The sequence below is a fragment of the Mesitornis unicolor genome, unplaced genomic scaffold, assembly GCF_000695765.1.
Source record: "Mesitornis unicolor isolate BGI_N332 unplaced genomic scaffold, ASM69576v1 scaffold6826, whole genome shotgun sequence".
In the NCBI taxonomy this organism is placed as follows: Eukaryota; Metazoa; Chordata; class Aves; order Mesitornithiformes; family Mesitornithidae; genus Mesitornis; species Mesitornis unicolor.
In genome coordinates this window covers 3,776-20,177 of record NW_010192900.1, presented here as the reverse complement: position 1 = coordinate 20,177, position 16,402 = coordinate 3,776, and the positions used below count along the sequence as shown (strand labels likewise).

General features: G+C 38.2%; 1 protein-coding gene across 1 annotated transcript; it reads right to left on the bottom strand.

Moving 5' to 3' along the window:
- Window positions 1-1,210: 1,210 nt before the first annotated feature.
- SUPV3L1 (suppressor of var1, 3-like 1 (S. cerevisiae)) lies at window positions 1,211-15,238 on the bottom strand. The gene is made up of 14 exons (XM_010187274.1): window positions 15,167-15,238; window positions 14,841-14,948; window positions 12,608-12,722; window positions 11,861-12,029; window positions 10,270-10,381; window positions 9,907-9,984; window positions 8,886-8,977; window positions 7,793-7,973; window positions 7,277-7,370; window positions 6,386-6,605; window positions 5,936-6,016; window positions 4,180-4,356; window positions 2,414-2,562; window positions 1,211-2,032 (listed from the first exon to the last, which is right to left on the bottom strand). The coding sequence occupies exons 2-14, from the start codon at window positions 14,902-14,904 to the stop codon at window positions 1,537-1,539; spliced, it is 2,028 nt and encodes a 675-aa protein (XP_010185576.1). The 5' UTR covers window positions 14,905-14,948; window positions 15,167-15,238; the 3' UTR covers window positions 1,211-1,536.
- Between the last annotated feature and the right edge of the window lie 1,164 nt (window positions 15,239-16,402).

Below are 16,402 nucleotides of genomic sequence, written 5' to 3'. Positions count from 1 at the left end.
ACACAGCATGCCCTGAAAACAGCTGTTATAAACATCATTCAGACTTACCGCTGCAGGCTTGTTTCGGAACAGCAGCTTTAAGGATTGATACAAGGAGCGAGCAGATGGGATTCAGAGCAAGTTTTTAACCTGCAGAAATGTGTGGCTGATAGTTTTAGAAAGCTAAAACTATCAAATTTGAAACCGTGAAGTTCAACCTGGTTTTTACAAGTACCCCAACACTACCACAAACAGGATCTGCAGACGTATATAGCCAACCCCAGAAACATGGCTGCTGCAGCATCATTCTCAGGCGGCCTCAGCAACATGTCCTAGAACTGAAGCCCATTTCTGTGAATACACAGCAGTTTCAGCATCTGAGCCTTCCCACTCTCCAGTATCCCTACTGGGAGCTCAAAAACATACCTTAAAGCTTCTCACACTAAAAAAAAAACCTACAAAAAAATTACACAGCATCTGCATGTATATGAAAGAGGCACTGCCTGTTGGTGCACTGCCTTAAACACTATTCAGTGATACTGTATCAGGAATAAAAAGTCATTTTCCCTAAGAACTTAGTTCCAACAAATTAAACCTTCCTCCAGGTGGTAAGAACCTAAATTTTCGGGTTTATGATAGCCACAATAAAATAGGTATGTGGAAATACTACTATCAGCCCACAAGCTGTTAACTAAACTGTAAGCTGTCACGTAAGCTTAGGTAAAAGATTTCATGTGTTAAAATTCAGATATCACAAACTGGCACGTGAAGCAAAACCACATTTATGAAGTGCAACAGAACAAAATCATTTGCATGAAGATGAATTAGAAAAGTCAAGGAGAAACATGGCTCTACCATCTCCTCCTTCCTCCTAACAATCATAATCCAATTTTTTTTATTTTTCTCCACACAAACTTTGCCTGAATCAGAGTGATGAGCTTTCCCTAGAACAAAGAACATCATTTAAAGAGCAATGACAGATTTTGCTTTGTTTCAGTAATTACCCCTCAGATGACAGAACTGCAATTTGCTCAAAAATTCCCGTAGCCAGAATTTCATCATTCCCTAACGCATCAACACACCTCCTTCCACTTTTTCATAGGACAAAAAGGTTAGAGGCGCATGACTCCTATCACCATTCTGACTCAATTTCCTGCCAGGCTGTTCATTATTTGTTTGTTATCTGTTAAACTCTGCCCTTTGGGAAGGGATGGAATGAGTAGCTAATTCATTACTAGTGAAATATCTGATGTTTATTAAGGATGTAAGGATATCTTGCAAGAAGACATGAAGTTCAAATTTTCACACAGCAGCAGATCATACACTGAGGCTGAACACCATGACTGAAAAGGTGTGACTTTTAAAAGCCGACTGCTAAAAACAAACTTATGGCTTCTGAGGTTTTTAGAGTCCATTTCTCTGAGTGCTTCATGAAGCTGGTCACAGAAGAAGGAAAAGCATATGGAGTTGCAGCAGTGTAAACATGAAATGCCAAAGAAATTATTAAAATAGTATTTTATTTTATGAATAAAAACTAAACAGAATTAGGAAACAGTTCTATTTTTTCTTTTTCCCTATTTCCTTCGAACTATTCTGATCATCTCTTTTTGAACGAAGGCCATATCTACCATCCCTTTGCTGATCCTGCCACTCACTCTCCAGCTGTCTCAGCATTTCTTGCGTTAGAAGTCCTTCACGCAGCAATCTGTTGGCAAGAGATCCACGTCCATGGCTTTTAAGATCCTCCTGTCTTGTAGCAGACCGAAAGGCTTTCAAGTTCTTTGCTCTTCTTTCTCCTGGAACCTCCACTGCTATAGAGAGGGCCTCTGTGGATTTTGCATCATGACCGTCTGAAACCACCCTGGTATGCCTCTTAGTCCTTGAAAGAGGAAAGTCTTCTGACACAACTTCTGCTGCGCCAGGAGCAGCTGCAGACTGTGAAGCTCGGATCAGCTTTGTGATGTTGCAGACACCAACTTGTATAATGCTGTCTAGTTTTTTCTGAATATCCCTTACAAGGAGAGCATCAGGGAACATATCCATGAAACGGTAACTGAAGGGAGGCAAAACAACACAGAAATTAAGCCTTTTCACTAAAGGACTGCTAACTGGAACAAAAATGAGATACATACTATGAAAAGAGAAAAAAAATAGTACGTGTTGCATGAGAAGGCCACTGTATTTTAAGTGGCATTTTGGCTGCGCCAGTGCAGGATCACCTTGTTTTAACTTTCTCTCTCTGTCAGTCACAAACTGTTCTCTGCAGAACCCACGACTCGCTCCCACAACAGCTACACTTGCATTTGTCAAGATCCTCTAAAGGGCCAAAGAAGCCAAACTGCACCACATACACATGGGCTTGAAGACACTGCTTTTCTAGGGCTGTAAGTCATAAACATTAGGAAAAAATCATTTTCAAGCACAAAGACAATACCTTAACCACAGATAGAGGTCAAAAACATCATGAACAGCTTCAAGGTGTACAAGTTCTTTGATGTTCTTTGGAGCAGCTAACGGCCATTTGGTGTGCCGACAGAGCCAGTCGAACGTCAGAGGCTCATTTCTACTGAACTGTCTTGCAAACTGAAAAACAAGCAGATCCAGTGAAGTCCTCAGTCAGGAAAGAAGAAATCTCAAGAGTTAAATTCCCTTGAGCCTGCATACACAGAATACTCCAGAAAATACCTGCTTTGTTTTACACAGCCCAAATGCCACATATTCTTTTACTTAATTACCGAACACAGGAGTTGCATCTCTTTCCAGGGCCTCATTAACACAATTTGCTTGTGGGCCATCCACAATTAAGCAACAAAAATATAGAACTATCCAGAAGAGCGTAACACCGAAGGCATATGATCTAATCTAGCAAAGCAAATAGACTTCACCTTTTTTTCTTCTCCTGCCCCTATTCTGTTAATTATCTTGGTTTAGAATCTCCAGGGTTGAGAAATGTTAAATGTTTTCCCTGACTTAGGAAACACACGATTCACAACCTAAACAGATTAATCTGCACTAGAAATCAGCTCTTCTGAAATCTAGACATCTCAGCTCTTTTACTAACAGATAAACAAGCCTAATAAGATTTAAATTTACGGTTTTCAGGAGCATTGATGACTTGGAATAACTGCTTTCTAACTTGCTGATACCAGAAGGGATTTTTTTTTTGCCAAGGAACAGGGCTTAAATTCACACAGGCATTTACCACAGCCTACCTCCCTCTGATATCACATTAAGCCACTCTACACCTTAATTACTTGGGATCTGAAAACTCAGCATTTTCTTACTGAGGCACTTCTTTTTTCAACTCTTTTCAATCAATCACTCATTTTTTAAAGACAATTATTAGCCATTTTTGAAAAGCACAGGTCTAATATCTGTGACTTGAGGGCATCACGTCAGTTTAACACTATTTTGTTGAGAATGTTTAATGTAGTCTCTAAAAGGGGACAAGGGCAATATTGACTAACAAAGTAACAGTCCCAAACAAAAGTGTTAGTCCTGAAAAAGCAAAATCAGCTGACTATAAATTCCTCAAAATAATCATTCCAGGGGTACAGTGCAAAACAGTTCATCCAGGCCTGAAATGATGTAATTTTGAGAACAACTTACGACATTGTTTTCTGGGGGTTTAATTTTATATAACTGTATTATAACATCAGCAATCATACTTAACCCCATATTCTTTTCTTGACAAGCTACCACCTTGAAGCAGCAGTATCTTGGTTTTTATGGTCTACTTTAGACACACTGCAGTGCAAAGTTTAACAGTGTCCAAGTGACTACGTAACGCAATTCTGATCTCTCCCAGTTCAAAGATCATCTGCAAGGCAAGCAGCAGGATCCTCTGAGGCAAACAGCAGAAAAACTATCCAAATTCTAATTCACATCACAAGATGAGAATCCGTTCTCAGATGTTAAAAGCTTGGGCCAATAAAAACTAAGAATGCAATTAATACGTACATATACATATACATATACATATACATATACATATACATATACATATACATGTATCTCCTGCCATTTTATATTACTTCCTCTGAGCACTTCTCAAATGATCTAATGACAAAACCCGTAAGTACAGCAGCTAGCTACAGTCTCTGTGCATTAAGACTTATTTGCTCCAATATAAATACCACCTTTTTTTCCTCAAAAAAAAGAAAACAACCCAAAAAACCAAAAACCAAACAAAACCCTCACCTTCAACAATGTGGTGCACACGAAAGGCTCTTTTCTGTTCAAGGGTGCAGTGCAGAAGACATATCGTGATCGTAAATTTAGTGGAATGTGCTGAATCATATCTGCCAGAAATTTAAAGTCATCAATATTGCAGACAAAGTAAAGCCCATCGACTTGCGAGAGACTCACAAAAATATCCTGTGAAAACATAACCAAATGAAGACAAGGTTATTACAGAAGAGGGTTGTTAAATTTTGTATTATCAAACCAAAACATTATTTACTGCTTCAAAGGATAGTTATACTGAAAGAACAGTTAAAAATATCACATTTAACCACAGTAATAAAAAAGGGGAAGGGGAGTTCTCTTGACTCTTAACAGGATTTTCATTAAATTCTCTAACACAGGATCAGAGGAGAAGATGTAACACACTATGCTTTATTTAAGCATTTTCAATTAGTCTCCTAAGTAATAAATACACTGTTCTGGAAGCCTACATTTTAATTACAAAGAACACAATCACAGGAACCAGTTATTACTATATTTAGAACTTATTTCAGGTTTGTCACTTAGCGTGGCCCAAAAAGCTAACTTTATAGCATCAAATCCAATAACCGAGTTACTTTCAGCCCAATGTCAGGAATAGATCTATTCAGGAAGAAAAGAGTAATCACAAGATAAATATGGTATTCCAATAAGAGTTCACAGAATACCTGAAACACATTAAAGACTTGGAAAAACAGGAGATGCCACTGCACAATGCAGGCGGAATTTTTATTCTATTTCTCTAGTGTAAATCTTTGAAGACTTTTTAAAAATATCTTTAAAGAAACACTGAGCTGCTTAATTCAATATGTGACTGAATACTTAAGGTATGAATAATATAATGGGGTTTTTAAATCTTTATGATTCTATGGTAGCCCAGAAGTTCTCAATAGTAAAATTTTAAAGATGTGCTGTTACCCTACCAGCCTAAGTCTTCCAGGAGGTCTCCAAGTATCATCTTTTACCTCAAGGTTAGAAATCATACACTTTGCTACAGAACAGCCCATCAGTAGGGAACAATAATACGCATTTAAATCCATGAAAGCTGCTAAGAATTTCTTAGTGTACTAAAAAACTGTGATACTACCTTTTAAATACAGCACTGGAAGCTTAATTTCTACTTTAAAATGTTTAGGCACTTCAAAAAATATTACTATCCAGATAATGAGGAGACCCAAGTAGATCCCACAAAATCTGTTTTCTCAAAGTTAAGCAGACACTGTTTTATCAGAAAGTCCACAGAACGAGTTAAAAAAATCAGATAGCTCTCAGATGTACAGAGATCTGATATGACCAGACCAGTTTCCCAGGAATTTTCACACTGAAATGTTGAGACATTTCTGTCTCTAATATTTTCAGCCTCAGACCAAAAAGTCTACATTTAAAATACAGGAAGGGTGAAATGAAAAGGTTTGTTGAACGCTCTTCAACACATGTAAACATATTTGCACACTTCAGCAGCTTTCAAGTTTATTATAGCACAGAAAAGTTAAGCATTCTAAAAGTATTTGCAGCCACTGCTACTGTAGAAAGAAGAATCAAACTAACTAAAGATACACACAAGGCTGCCTGTTAGGTTCCCAAAGACACTGCTACTGTAGAAAGAAGAATCAAACTAAAGATACACACAAGGCTGGCTGTTAGGTTCCCAAACTGTATGTTTGTACAAAAGCAGTGCCTATAAGTAATGCTTAGTTTTTAAAGGGGAAGCTAATACTTTGATGATTCTTACAATTAGATTGGATAGAGTGGCATCAGGGAGATGATAAGCAAACATTTCTATCTGCTCAGCAGTAGGATGCAGGCCAGCTGCCTAAAGGGAAAATAAAGAGGAAAAAAACCATTATTTCTCAATATCGTTCTTAAGTTAGTGCATCAGAAACAAAATCTAGAAAGACAAAATGCAAGAAACCAAAGCACCCTACAGAGTCCAGTTTATTTAACACACCTATCTGGAACTTAAGAATTTTTGTGTTTGAACTTTTAATCCTTAAAAGAGCAGCTTCAATATAAATTAAATATTGCTAGCCTCCAAATGGAACATATATTCAAAATCACTTCGACATGGCACAATCCATTATTACTAACTTGTAAACAGACACGAGGAAAAATAGTTTGGGATCAGAACATCATAAAACAACTCCAGAGCACTTCTGTAAAAAGTGGGTACTAAGCCTCTCACCTTCACAGGGCGCACAGGCTCACTCAAAATTTCCTTCAGCTGGGGGAGGTCATCACGATGCATTGTAGTGACTTCTCCCTCTTTGAAGGATGAGCCGTAACGCCCAGCTCTGCCTGCGATTTGTAGAGCTTGAGAGGTTGTAATGGTATCTATTTCCTTTTCTCCCTTCTCATTGATAGTCGGCTTGACTATAGAGTTAAAAATTATTCGTTTTATGCACCTGAAATATTTGAAGAAAAACAAAGAGGAATCCTTTTTGACAAATTTTTTCCAATATACAACCTACTACAGATGAATGAAAGCTTTTTTTTTTGAGCTTTTCTGTCTCTATAAATTAAGGGACCACAGATACTACTTGTGGACACAGTATATTCAAAAGGGCGGCATAAGACTACCAGTTAGTTGCAGGAGAATCATCATCCCTACACATATCAATCATGTCCTAATAGGGTCTCAATGCATTAATCATCATCTGCCTCATTATAGCAATGTGACTGCATCATCTTTAGCAACAAAATACATCTGAAACTGGCCTGAACTTGCAAGAAAATGCAAGAAATGCAGAAATACAAGAGACTGATACTCTGATAACGTATCACATCTGACTCCCTTGAATCAGAAGTATCTCAACAGTGCCTACTATCACACAGAATTAGGCCAAGTGAGCCATTTAATCAGAATCCATTTTAAAATTAAAGTTTAGTTCTACCCAATCAAATTGATCACTGCTTCAGAACTGAAATGTATGTACTGTGTTAGCTAGACAAAGCAGATACCTAGCCAAATTAGTCAAACTTGGGAGTAACAAGTGAGGAAATTAATTAATACAGGGATCACACCCCCCCTCCCCCCCAAAAAAAATAAATACCATAACCCGCTCCAAGTACTTACAGATTGAGTCCCATTCCAATTGCATCAGTAGCAACTAAAATTTTGCATGGATCATCAGGATCATTGAATTTCTTTGCCTGTTCAAGTTTTGTTCCTAAACCAGAATGACAAAGCACTTCACATAGCAAACTCTTCTTACAAAACAAAGATCAAATATCACTAAGCCCAATGCCTTTATAATAGGCTGGGGATGGGGGGGGGGGCGCAGGGAGGGAGGTCCAGGGGTAAGGCATTTGATTAATATTTGGATGTTGTTGGGGGAAGGGGACTGGAGGGATTTAAATAATTCCCAGAGCTGTGGATACATCTCATTTAATTACATCTTTCTAAAGATCAATATTAAGTACATAATAAAGCTCTAATCCTAATATGAAAACATCAGTCAACAAAATTGATTACTTTAACTGTAAGAGATGCAAAACTAGGAAAGCTTGTAGTGCTTCATTTCAAAAGTTCTTCTAAGAAAGCAGCAAGAAGCAGAACATTCACTTAAAAGCAAAAGCAAGTGTGCTTTACCTGGGGGCAGACTGCCATATATGACAGCACATTCTAATCCTCTGGCTTCAATCTGTCGACTGACAGAATAAATGTCGTTCTTACTGAAACAGACAACGCAGTCCCCAGGACGGAGATTATCTAAAGATTCTAAGGCATAATCCAGCACAGTAAGAGGAGTGAGTCTCTCGTAGTTTCGGACCTAGAATCAAAGTAGTTGTCAAAGATAGTATGTTTTTAAACAAAAAACTCCTGTGGAATATCAGCCATTATCACATTATCAGGCTATTATCACAATTGATTATAACACTGAGGGACCTCTACCAGTCCTGAAGGGATAATTACTGGGGAGAAGGTGACATACACCTTATGCGCTTGCATACTTGCAGCACTTCCCAAGCTGAGAACTATACAGCCTTCTCAAAAAATGGAAGAACTATATGTTTTTAAAAGTGAACTAGATTCATGAAAAGAAGTATACAGGATATATAGCAGTTCTACCAAGAAATCAGTCTGTTTTCATTCAGTCATCTGAATGCTGTAACTGGTCCCCTTTCAGAATTACACAGCCCCATCATGCACAGATATATAAAGCTACAGCTAATTCACCAGGAAATCATGCAGGCTGGACTTTGATAACATAAAATTTTATGTTTTTAAATACTCTTCACAAAGGAATCTTCCTAAGGAAAAAAAAATATTTATGACAGAAAAGTTGAGTTTCTGAGATCTTTCAATCACTTTCTTCTGGAGGTATCAGCTTTTTTAACTCCTTTGCTCATCATATGGAGAATAACTCAGACCCAGTAACCTCAGCAAACTTGAGGGCACTGTGCCCTCCAGGAAGAACAGAACTGTAAAGAAAGCCCCTAAACACCTATAGCATTCCCTGAGGGGAACTCAGCAAAGCACGTATCTTCTTTAAGCACAAAGAGAATGAAACAACTTTGCAAAAACTCCTTTGGTTTACAGGAGCTGAGAAACAGTTTAACAAGAGCTCCCACAATAATAACTTTGATCAGTGATACCCCCAAAAGACCCTAAATTTTTGCCTGTTTTCCACCAAGGTGAACTTGATGTTCTGTCCATAACTGTACAGGATTAAAAAGCTTACTTCAACTTCCTCCCCTGTAGTGTACATGAGCTCTGTCACCAAGTCAATAGCAGCAGGTTCTCCACAAATATGGATTTCTTCCGCACAGAGTCCTGAACAAGATACAAAATGTTACATATTTATAGACATCAGTAGCTTTAGCTGACTTTCAAGTTATGCAAAGATTACACTTTGCTTGCTAAACACATCAATGGAGACTGTATTTAATCTCCTTAAACATTCCAAATCAGATCTCATATCAGCAAGTGATGCTTGGAAATCCATCAGTATGATAATCAGAGCAGCTAATACCTTGTTGCACCCTCTCAGCCAAAACAAGAGGTACCCTCAACCACTGAGCAAATGAAGCAAAGCTTTGAGTGTTTTATTTGCTACTACTGCTTTACTAACTCTCAAACCACAACAGAAGTGAAGAGCTTTGTTTTCTGCATGACCTTCTAAAACTATGAATATGTCCCTAATGCAGTCAGAATAGAAAAAGGGAAAAAAACAGGAGACAAAGGAAATGTGACAAATCATCCTGATAAACTTAGCATTAAAAGTAGTGAAGGGCAGGAGTGGAAATCAGATTCCAAACTCTTGTTCAAAATCTGAGGAAAAATTATTTTCAAAAATTCCTCTTGAAAAATTCTAAGATTACCAAGAGCCATATTGTTGTCACAATTTAACAGATCAATGCAGCTCTGTAAACGAGCCATTTGAAATCAATACTATAAAATATTTAATGTTCACTATACTGCCATACAATTAGCAGTATCTCTTAATAAGGAAATCTCTGAAAAATTGTGTTAATTGAACCAAAAAAGCATACTTGTGACAGATAACTTGCTGTCATTCATTTGAGGCAGAGTATCTGTCTAATTTGCTGTGAGAAGACATATGAAGAAACAATACCAGTTTTTATTTTGCATCACATATTGTGCACCAGGTGTTATGAATATACTGACTGCTAAGCTTGAATTTAATGTGCCATTTATGGAGTCACAATAAACTAATTCACTGTCAGCACAAACAAACTCACCTAGAAGGGCTCTCGTCCAAGCCCACCCTCTGGCAGGATCTCTGATCATCTGAATTTCATCAATCACAGCAACTTCATCTTAAAACAAGAAAGAAAAATATGATGCACCAAGGAAGAGCATGTAGAACAGCAATACAACACAGGAAGGAACTTGAAGACTTTTTACAAAAATGTTACTCAAATCAAGTTAAACCTCTCCCACCAAACAGCTGTTCTGATATGATCCAGGTTTTATGAACTGCTCTAACATCGTTCAGAAACTGTTCAAATAAGATTGAAAAGGAATAGCTCAGAAACTTCAGAGTCCAAGCAATAATATAAATAGATACCATAGATATGACTGAAATAATTATGTATACATACAAGGCGTATTAGTGCTGCACATTTCAATGGTACAAGCAATATGAGGAGCTTGTCTGGCATCTGCATTGGCATACACACGCTCTTCTCCTGTCACCAGGTCACATGGCACATTCTAAAGGAATTCAGAAAACTCATGTTAAGTTTCTTTAATATAACAGAATCCTGTTCCCAAAGAGGAAAAAAAATCACGTTCTTAGAGCAGCTTGTAAGAGAGTATAACAGAAGCTATCCAGAAAATAACTACTCAGTCTTTTGAGACTTGTGTCCTGTATTTAAGCTCTATCAGACTGAAGGGTTTAATGAAGAGGTAGCATCTGTAATTAGATGTCCTCTCCTACTCCTATAGGAGATTACATCATTACATGTGAGCATTTCAGAGGTGTCACATCTGCAACAAAAGAACTGTCAGAAGAGCCGCAGTACAAGGGGCTCAGAAAGCAAGGCTCAGTCTTGCAAGCTCCAGCCTCCTCTAGTTCATTTGGTGATTGCTCTGTTGGGTGTCTCACCTGGTGCCTTATACTCAAAAAACAAAAGTTCATGAGGACTAGCTGTGAGAGACAGCAGGGGCCACCACCCTTTGTCAGCTCTACACTGAATTTCAGGCAGATGGCTGCTCCTTCCAGACCTACAGCCACCTGTAGAGCCACGCAGGGAGCCCTGTTTAAGCCTCAAAGGCTATGTATGATCCATGAGCTGCCAACTGAACAGCCCTTGCACACACTAAACACATGGGAAAAAAGTGCAGTAACCCTAGTAACAAGGAACATCACTACATGGTATCCACATTCACTACGTGGTACACATTACAAATATCTCCTAGGACAAGCCAATCTTTCTTACGTGTTGCTTTGACAAACCAATAATAGAAATTACAAATTCTAAATCATAGACTTATTAAAAAAGAGAAATCACAAGATCATTTGGTAAACACTACCGTACATGCACACTATGCTGTGTTAGCATGTGACGTGTTATTGTAATGCTTCATAACTGGTGTGGTTCTGTGCAGCTGGAAACACAGTGGTAAGGAACTTTCAAAAAGACGCTGGAAGCAATTAAAAAAACACACTGATGAAAGCTTCCTCTAGGGACCTGATATAGGGCACTGCTCTCCAGTTCAACACATCTGAAGCTGCAGAACTTTTTATTAGATGGTTTAAATATATTTAAACATTGAAGCAGAAGTTTGAAGGAAGTTAAGCAAGGAATATTTCTTGAGTACAAGCTAAAATAAAGGTCATAGGCAAAAGAAGCCAGTTTCCACATTGAAAAACCTAATAGTAGAACCTGGCTAAACCCGGGGAGGGAAAAATTACAGGAAAATGGAGGCAGATTACAGGGATGATTTCACAGCATGTGCTTTGGAAAAAAGTGATGTCCCATCTGGGGAAACAACGTTCAATTCTGCACACCTAAAGCAAGAATGCACAACTGGTATTCACATGAGCTGATACTACTGCAAAGCAAAGGCACCCATTCTTCAAGCACACTGCTTCCTGGACTACCTTAAGCAACTACTGTACTTTACAAACATGCATTCATGAGACTGTTCCAGTACTAAAGATATAGATAAGTAAAATAACATACTGACAGCAACATTACTCTTTTGGAAGATCTCATGAGCCAGAAGCTTTAGTGGACCACAGTATATTCCAGATTGCGCTGACAAAAATCTCTGGATAGCATGGTAAGTTTTTCCACTGTTTGTAGGACCAGCATGGAAAATTATCTTTCTCTGAATAGCCCTGGCATCTGGATACCTAAAACACAAAAAAGCAGATCTGTTGAACATTCCTCTGGTGTGCTGGATACTGATTCAGGGGAAATTGCAAATTAGCTTAAATATTTATTTATCAATAGGTTTTGTAATGTGTGTTGAAAGCAGAAAGATCAAGTTCTTAAACAGTGACAGTACAAAGAAGTTATTATGTCTTTTACATCCATCTTCTAAATCACACAATGCTTTCAAAGACTTCGAATGGAATTTCACACATTGCATTCAAAATAATCGTCATTACTGCGGTCTCTCTCCTTGGGCACGTTAACATTTTAATGTTGTGCTGTGCTACCTGCCAGACAGATACAGCCAGAAGATAGCTTCTTGGAAATGCAATACCAACTCAGTGGCTTTCATAGCTTACATATTCTTATTTTCCTTTTAACTGACTGCAATATATCTTGCAACAAAGTTAAGAGTTTCTGACACAAATTATCATTAAAACAGAGAAACGGAATTGAAGATACAGTGCAATTTTACATCATAAAGCTTAAGTCCACAGGCTATGAAATTCTGTGACGCTAAGAAAAGAAAACACCGCAACCACTGAAACACACTGACCAGTTGGGTGGCAATCTTAAATCACTGATCTTGCGCAGATCATCCATACAGTCCAGCATTGGAAAGATCTGCTTCGCGTGCCTCAGGAAAAATGGAAACATATCATCCACATGGCCTGGAAGACAAACCATTTTAAGATTGTCTGAAGGTATGAATCTTCGTAATAAACATTTTTAAAAAGTCTACTAGTTCTACCACACATGTACATAATTCTTTCAGCTTCTGGCTCTCTACAAAGTTTGATAACTGTTTCACTGGCAGAAAGATAAACTAACATGAGTGTACAGACTCATTAAGCCACGATAATACAAATACAATAGTATGAAAAAAAAATAAATCTCATTTCAGTGTATTCACTCTGGTTAGCATACACGTCTAGAGAATTTCTAAATAAAATGAGAAGCTATGGAAAAGCAGGATGAGAAATAGCTATATATAGCTATATTCTAGCCCTTTCTTGCTAAATTCATGTGCTGTCTTGGAATAAAATAAAATAAAATAAAATAAAATAAAATAAAATAAAATAAAATCTTCTAAAACACTTTTATGAACAAAGAGATAAACAGAATCATTTGTAGCTTCCTTAAGTGACCAAGACTTGGGATGCTGGTTAAAAATTGTGAGTCTCCAATCCCAAAGTGAGAAAACAAAAATAGAAAAATCAACTCAGAAGAGACACCCAGGTTCACTGTTCACCCTTCTGAATGTTTGCAGAGTAAACATGTGGCCTTAAAGGTCTCATTTCAGGTCACACTTCAATCATCCAGCTCTCACAGAATTTCAAAGAGCTATCTGGATCTAAAAAAAAGTTATTATGAAACACAAACACACACAGAAAAAACATACCCAAAAAGCAGTTTGGGGGTCTGGTTTGTTTGTTTGTTTGTTTTAATTGAGAATTAGGATTCAATTATTCAGAATTATTGTGAAGAATTTCAAAAACTTAAAAACTGCAGTATTTTCAATGATCATCTTTGGGCAAGCAACACTCAACTAAAAAACTTCAAAACTGCCACAGTAAACAACCCTTTACACTCCTATATATGTGAGTTTTAAGGCACATGTAAACAACACTCATCTTAAGCAAATAAGGAGTAGAAGGGAGGAAATCACGTGGAAGACTTTATGCACAACTAATATAAAAAATATACTTTAAATTTTCTAAGAAGGCAAAACATTTAAAAGCTACACATTCACATTTTACGACAAAACTGACGGGCCACAGTAACCTTTAAATTACCATCATTAAGAACACACATAACTATGCCAAGGTTCTGAAGCTCAAACTCTGGAGAGGTCTCAGAATTCTCCTGCTGCTGTTACCAGCTGCCACCACCTCTCGGTGAAATGCCGTTAATTACAACATGCGATGCAGTAAGCAAGCAAACACCATTCACTTCTATTAGTGCCACAGGGACACAGAGCACACTCACAGAGCTGTATTCCCAAGTAGTTAAAGCCACCTGACCAGGAGAAAGCTCTCCAAGTGCCCCCTAGTGTCTACTGAATTTTTAAAAGGGATGTAAATCACAGAATCACAGAATCACAGACCGTTAGGGATTGGAAGGGACCTCAAAAGATCATCCAGTCCAATCCCCCTGCCGGAGCAGGAACACCCAGATGAGGTTGCACAGGAAGGCGTCCAGGCGGGCTTTGAATGTCTGCAGAGAAGGAGACTCCACAACCTCTCTGGGCAGCCTGGGCCAGGGCTCTGTCACCCTCACTGAGAAGAAGTTTCTTCTCCAATTGAAGTGGAACTTCCTGTGTTCCAGCTTGTGCCCATTACCCCTTGTCCTATCATTGTTTGTCACCGAGAAGAGCCTGGCTCCATCCTCGTGACACTCACCCTTTATATATTTATAAACATTAATGAGGTCTCCCCTCAGTCTCCTCTTCTGCAAACTGAAGAGCCCCAGCTCCCTCAGCCGCTCCTCATAAGGGAGATGCTCCACTCCCTTGATCATCTTTGAAATGGAACTACTGTTTTCATTTCAGCAAGGAACAGATGTCATAAAACAACAGGCTGCTTCTCGCTAAGACCTCCACCTCTTTTGCTTCCACTTCAGAAGATTTAAGGACAGAACGCTCCGAAGGATAGGCTGATGGGGAAGCAGTGTTTTTTAACCTCTTTTGCAGTGTGGCAGGTGGGTCCACAGGTACATAGGTAAGCATACAGGTCGACAACAAGAAAAAACAAAGCGTATTTTATTTCACAAGCACTCCAGATACTTGCCTGCACCACAGCATATATCATTGAGAATAATATGCAAATCAGCACTCACAGAACTGGATTCCATGATATACTTCCTAAAGCTTATAAACGCTTGGTGAAACAGGCGAGCTAAAAAAAAGAAAAGAACAAAGTGAATAACTATACCTTCATACGAGATATGACAAGTAAACAGAAAGGTTATTTGAACCAAGTGACAGAGACAACCTAAACAAGCAGTGTTGCAAGATCCATAAAAGATCAGATCTACCTGACACCGTATCTGAATAAAATCTGATGTCACATTAAAGAAAGAAAAAAGGAAAAAAATTCTTAGAACTATTTCTTACCATCCAATCCATTTTCTGCTCCTAGTCTTTGGATTTCTTTTCTTTTGTAGAACTTATTTAAGTTCTTTAGAACTTCACCTGTAGAAAGAGAGCAATATTTTTTTTTTTTAGTATGCTCAAAACTAAATCACATTTTCCTGGCCCAAAGATCACAGTCAGTCTCCTTACTCTGGAGAGAGGGAATCTTTGCCCTGCCTAACAGACTCAAATGATTTCTCTCTAAATTAAACACAATCAATGATTGAGCCTATTGTGGAAATCTTAAGCTGCAGCAGAGTAAGAAATGCCATGAAGATGAGTTTGTTATTTGAAAGACACTCTTCCCTGGTACTTGATGGCAAAGCATAAAGGTGGGAACCTGCAGCCAACATGCTATGGAACAAACTAATCAAGGTTTTCGAGTGGTTTCGGCACCTATCAGGAAACAGCAAGTTTTAATGTGAATAGTAAATCTGCTTAAACTACTCAGTGACAGATTTTACTAAACATCCTGAGAGACCTTCTTGTCTCCACACTGCTTCCACGACAAACTCTGCAAAAAGATCATGCAAACCAGAAGCATTACTCCTCCTATTTCTCAGATTAAATAAAGGAGGGGAGAAGAAAACTTAACAGAGTTTCTTCATATATATGACTAGTTACTCAGATTTGTTTGAATAAAATATCTTACTATAAAGCTATTAATAAACCCTTTCCCTCCCCTAGAAGGCAAGTTCAGCACTGCAACAAAACTGTATTTACGAATGTACCTTCTGAATTTAGTTCATTATACATTAGTTAAAACACAATGGCAAAAAAGTGTCCTCTCTCCATCTACAGCAGATCAGAAATTCACAAAAATCTAGCAAGTATCAGGAGCACTTGTTCATAAACTTATGTTATTCTTAAAATTCAAGTCTACAAATGCTCTATTATAAAATGCTAAGACTGATAAATAATGCCGCACACCCGTGCTCTCTGCAACTAAATCCATAACTCTTTGAAGTCTCTGCCATGACGTGGAAAGCTTCCCGTGAGATCAATTATTGAAAGACTGCTTCTCTTCCTGAAAAACTACAGAACAGAGATAGTGCACTTTGCATAATGAAAATCATCAGGTGGCAAGAATATGACAAAGTCCAACTGCAGGCAAAGCCAGAAGCACAGGAGCAGGAGCTACATCCCGTACCTCATGCACGGTTACAGTCGTCTATTCAGATTAACTTACAGTCTGACACGTTCACAAAGGGAACCAGG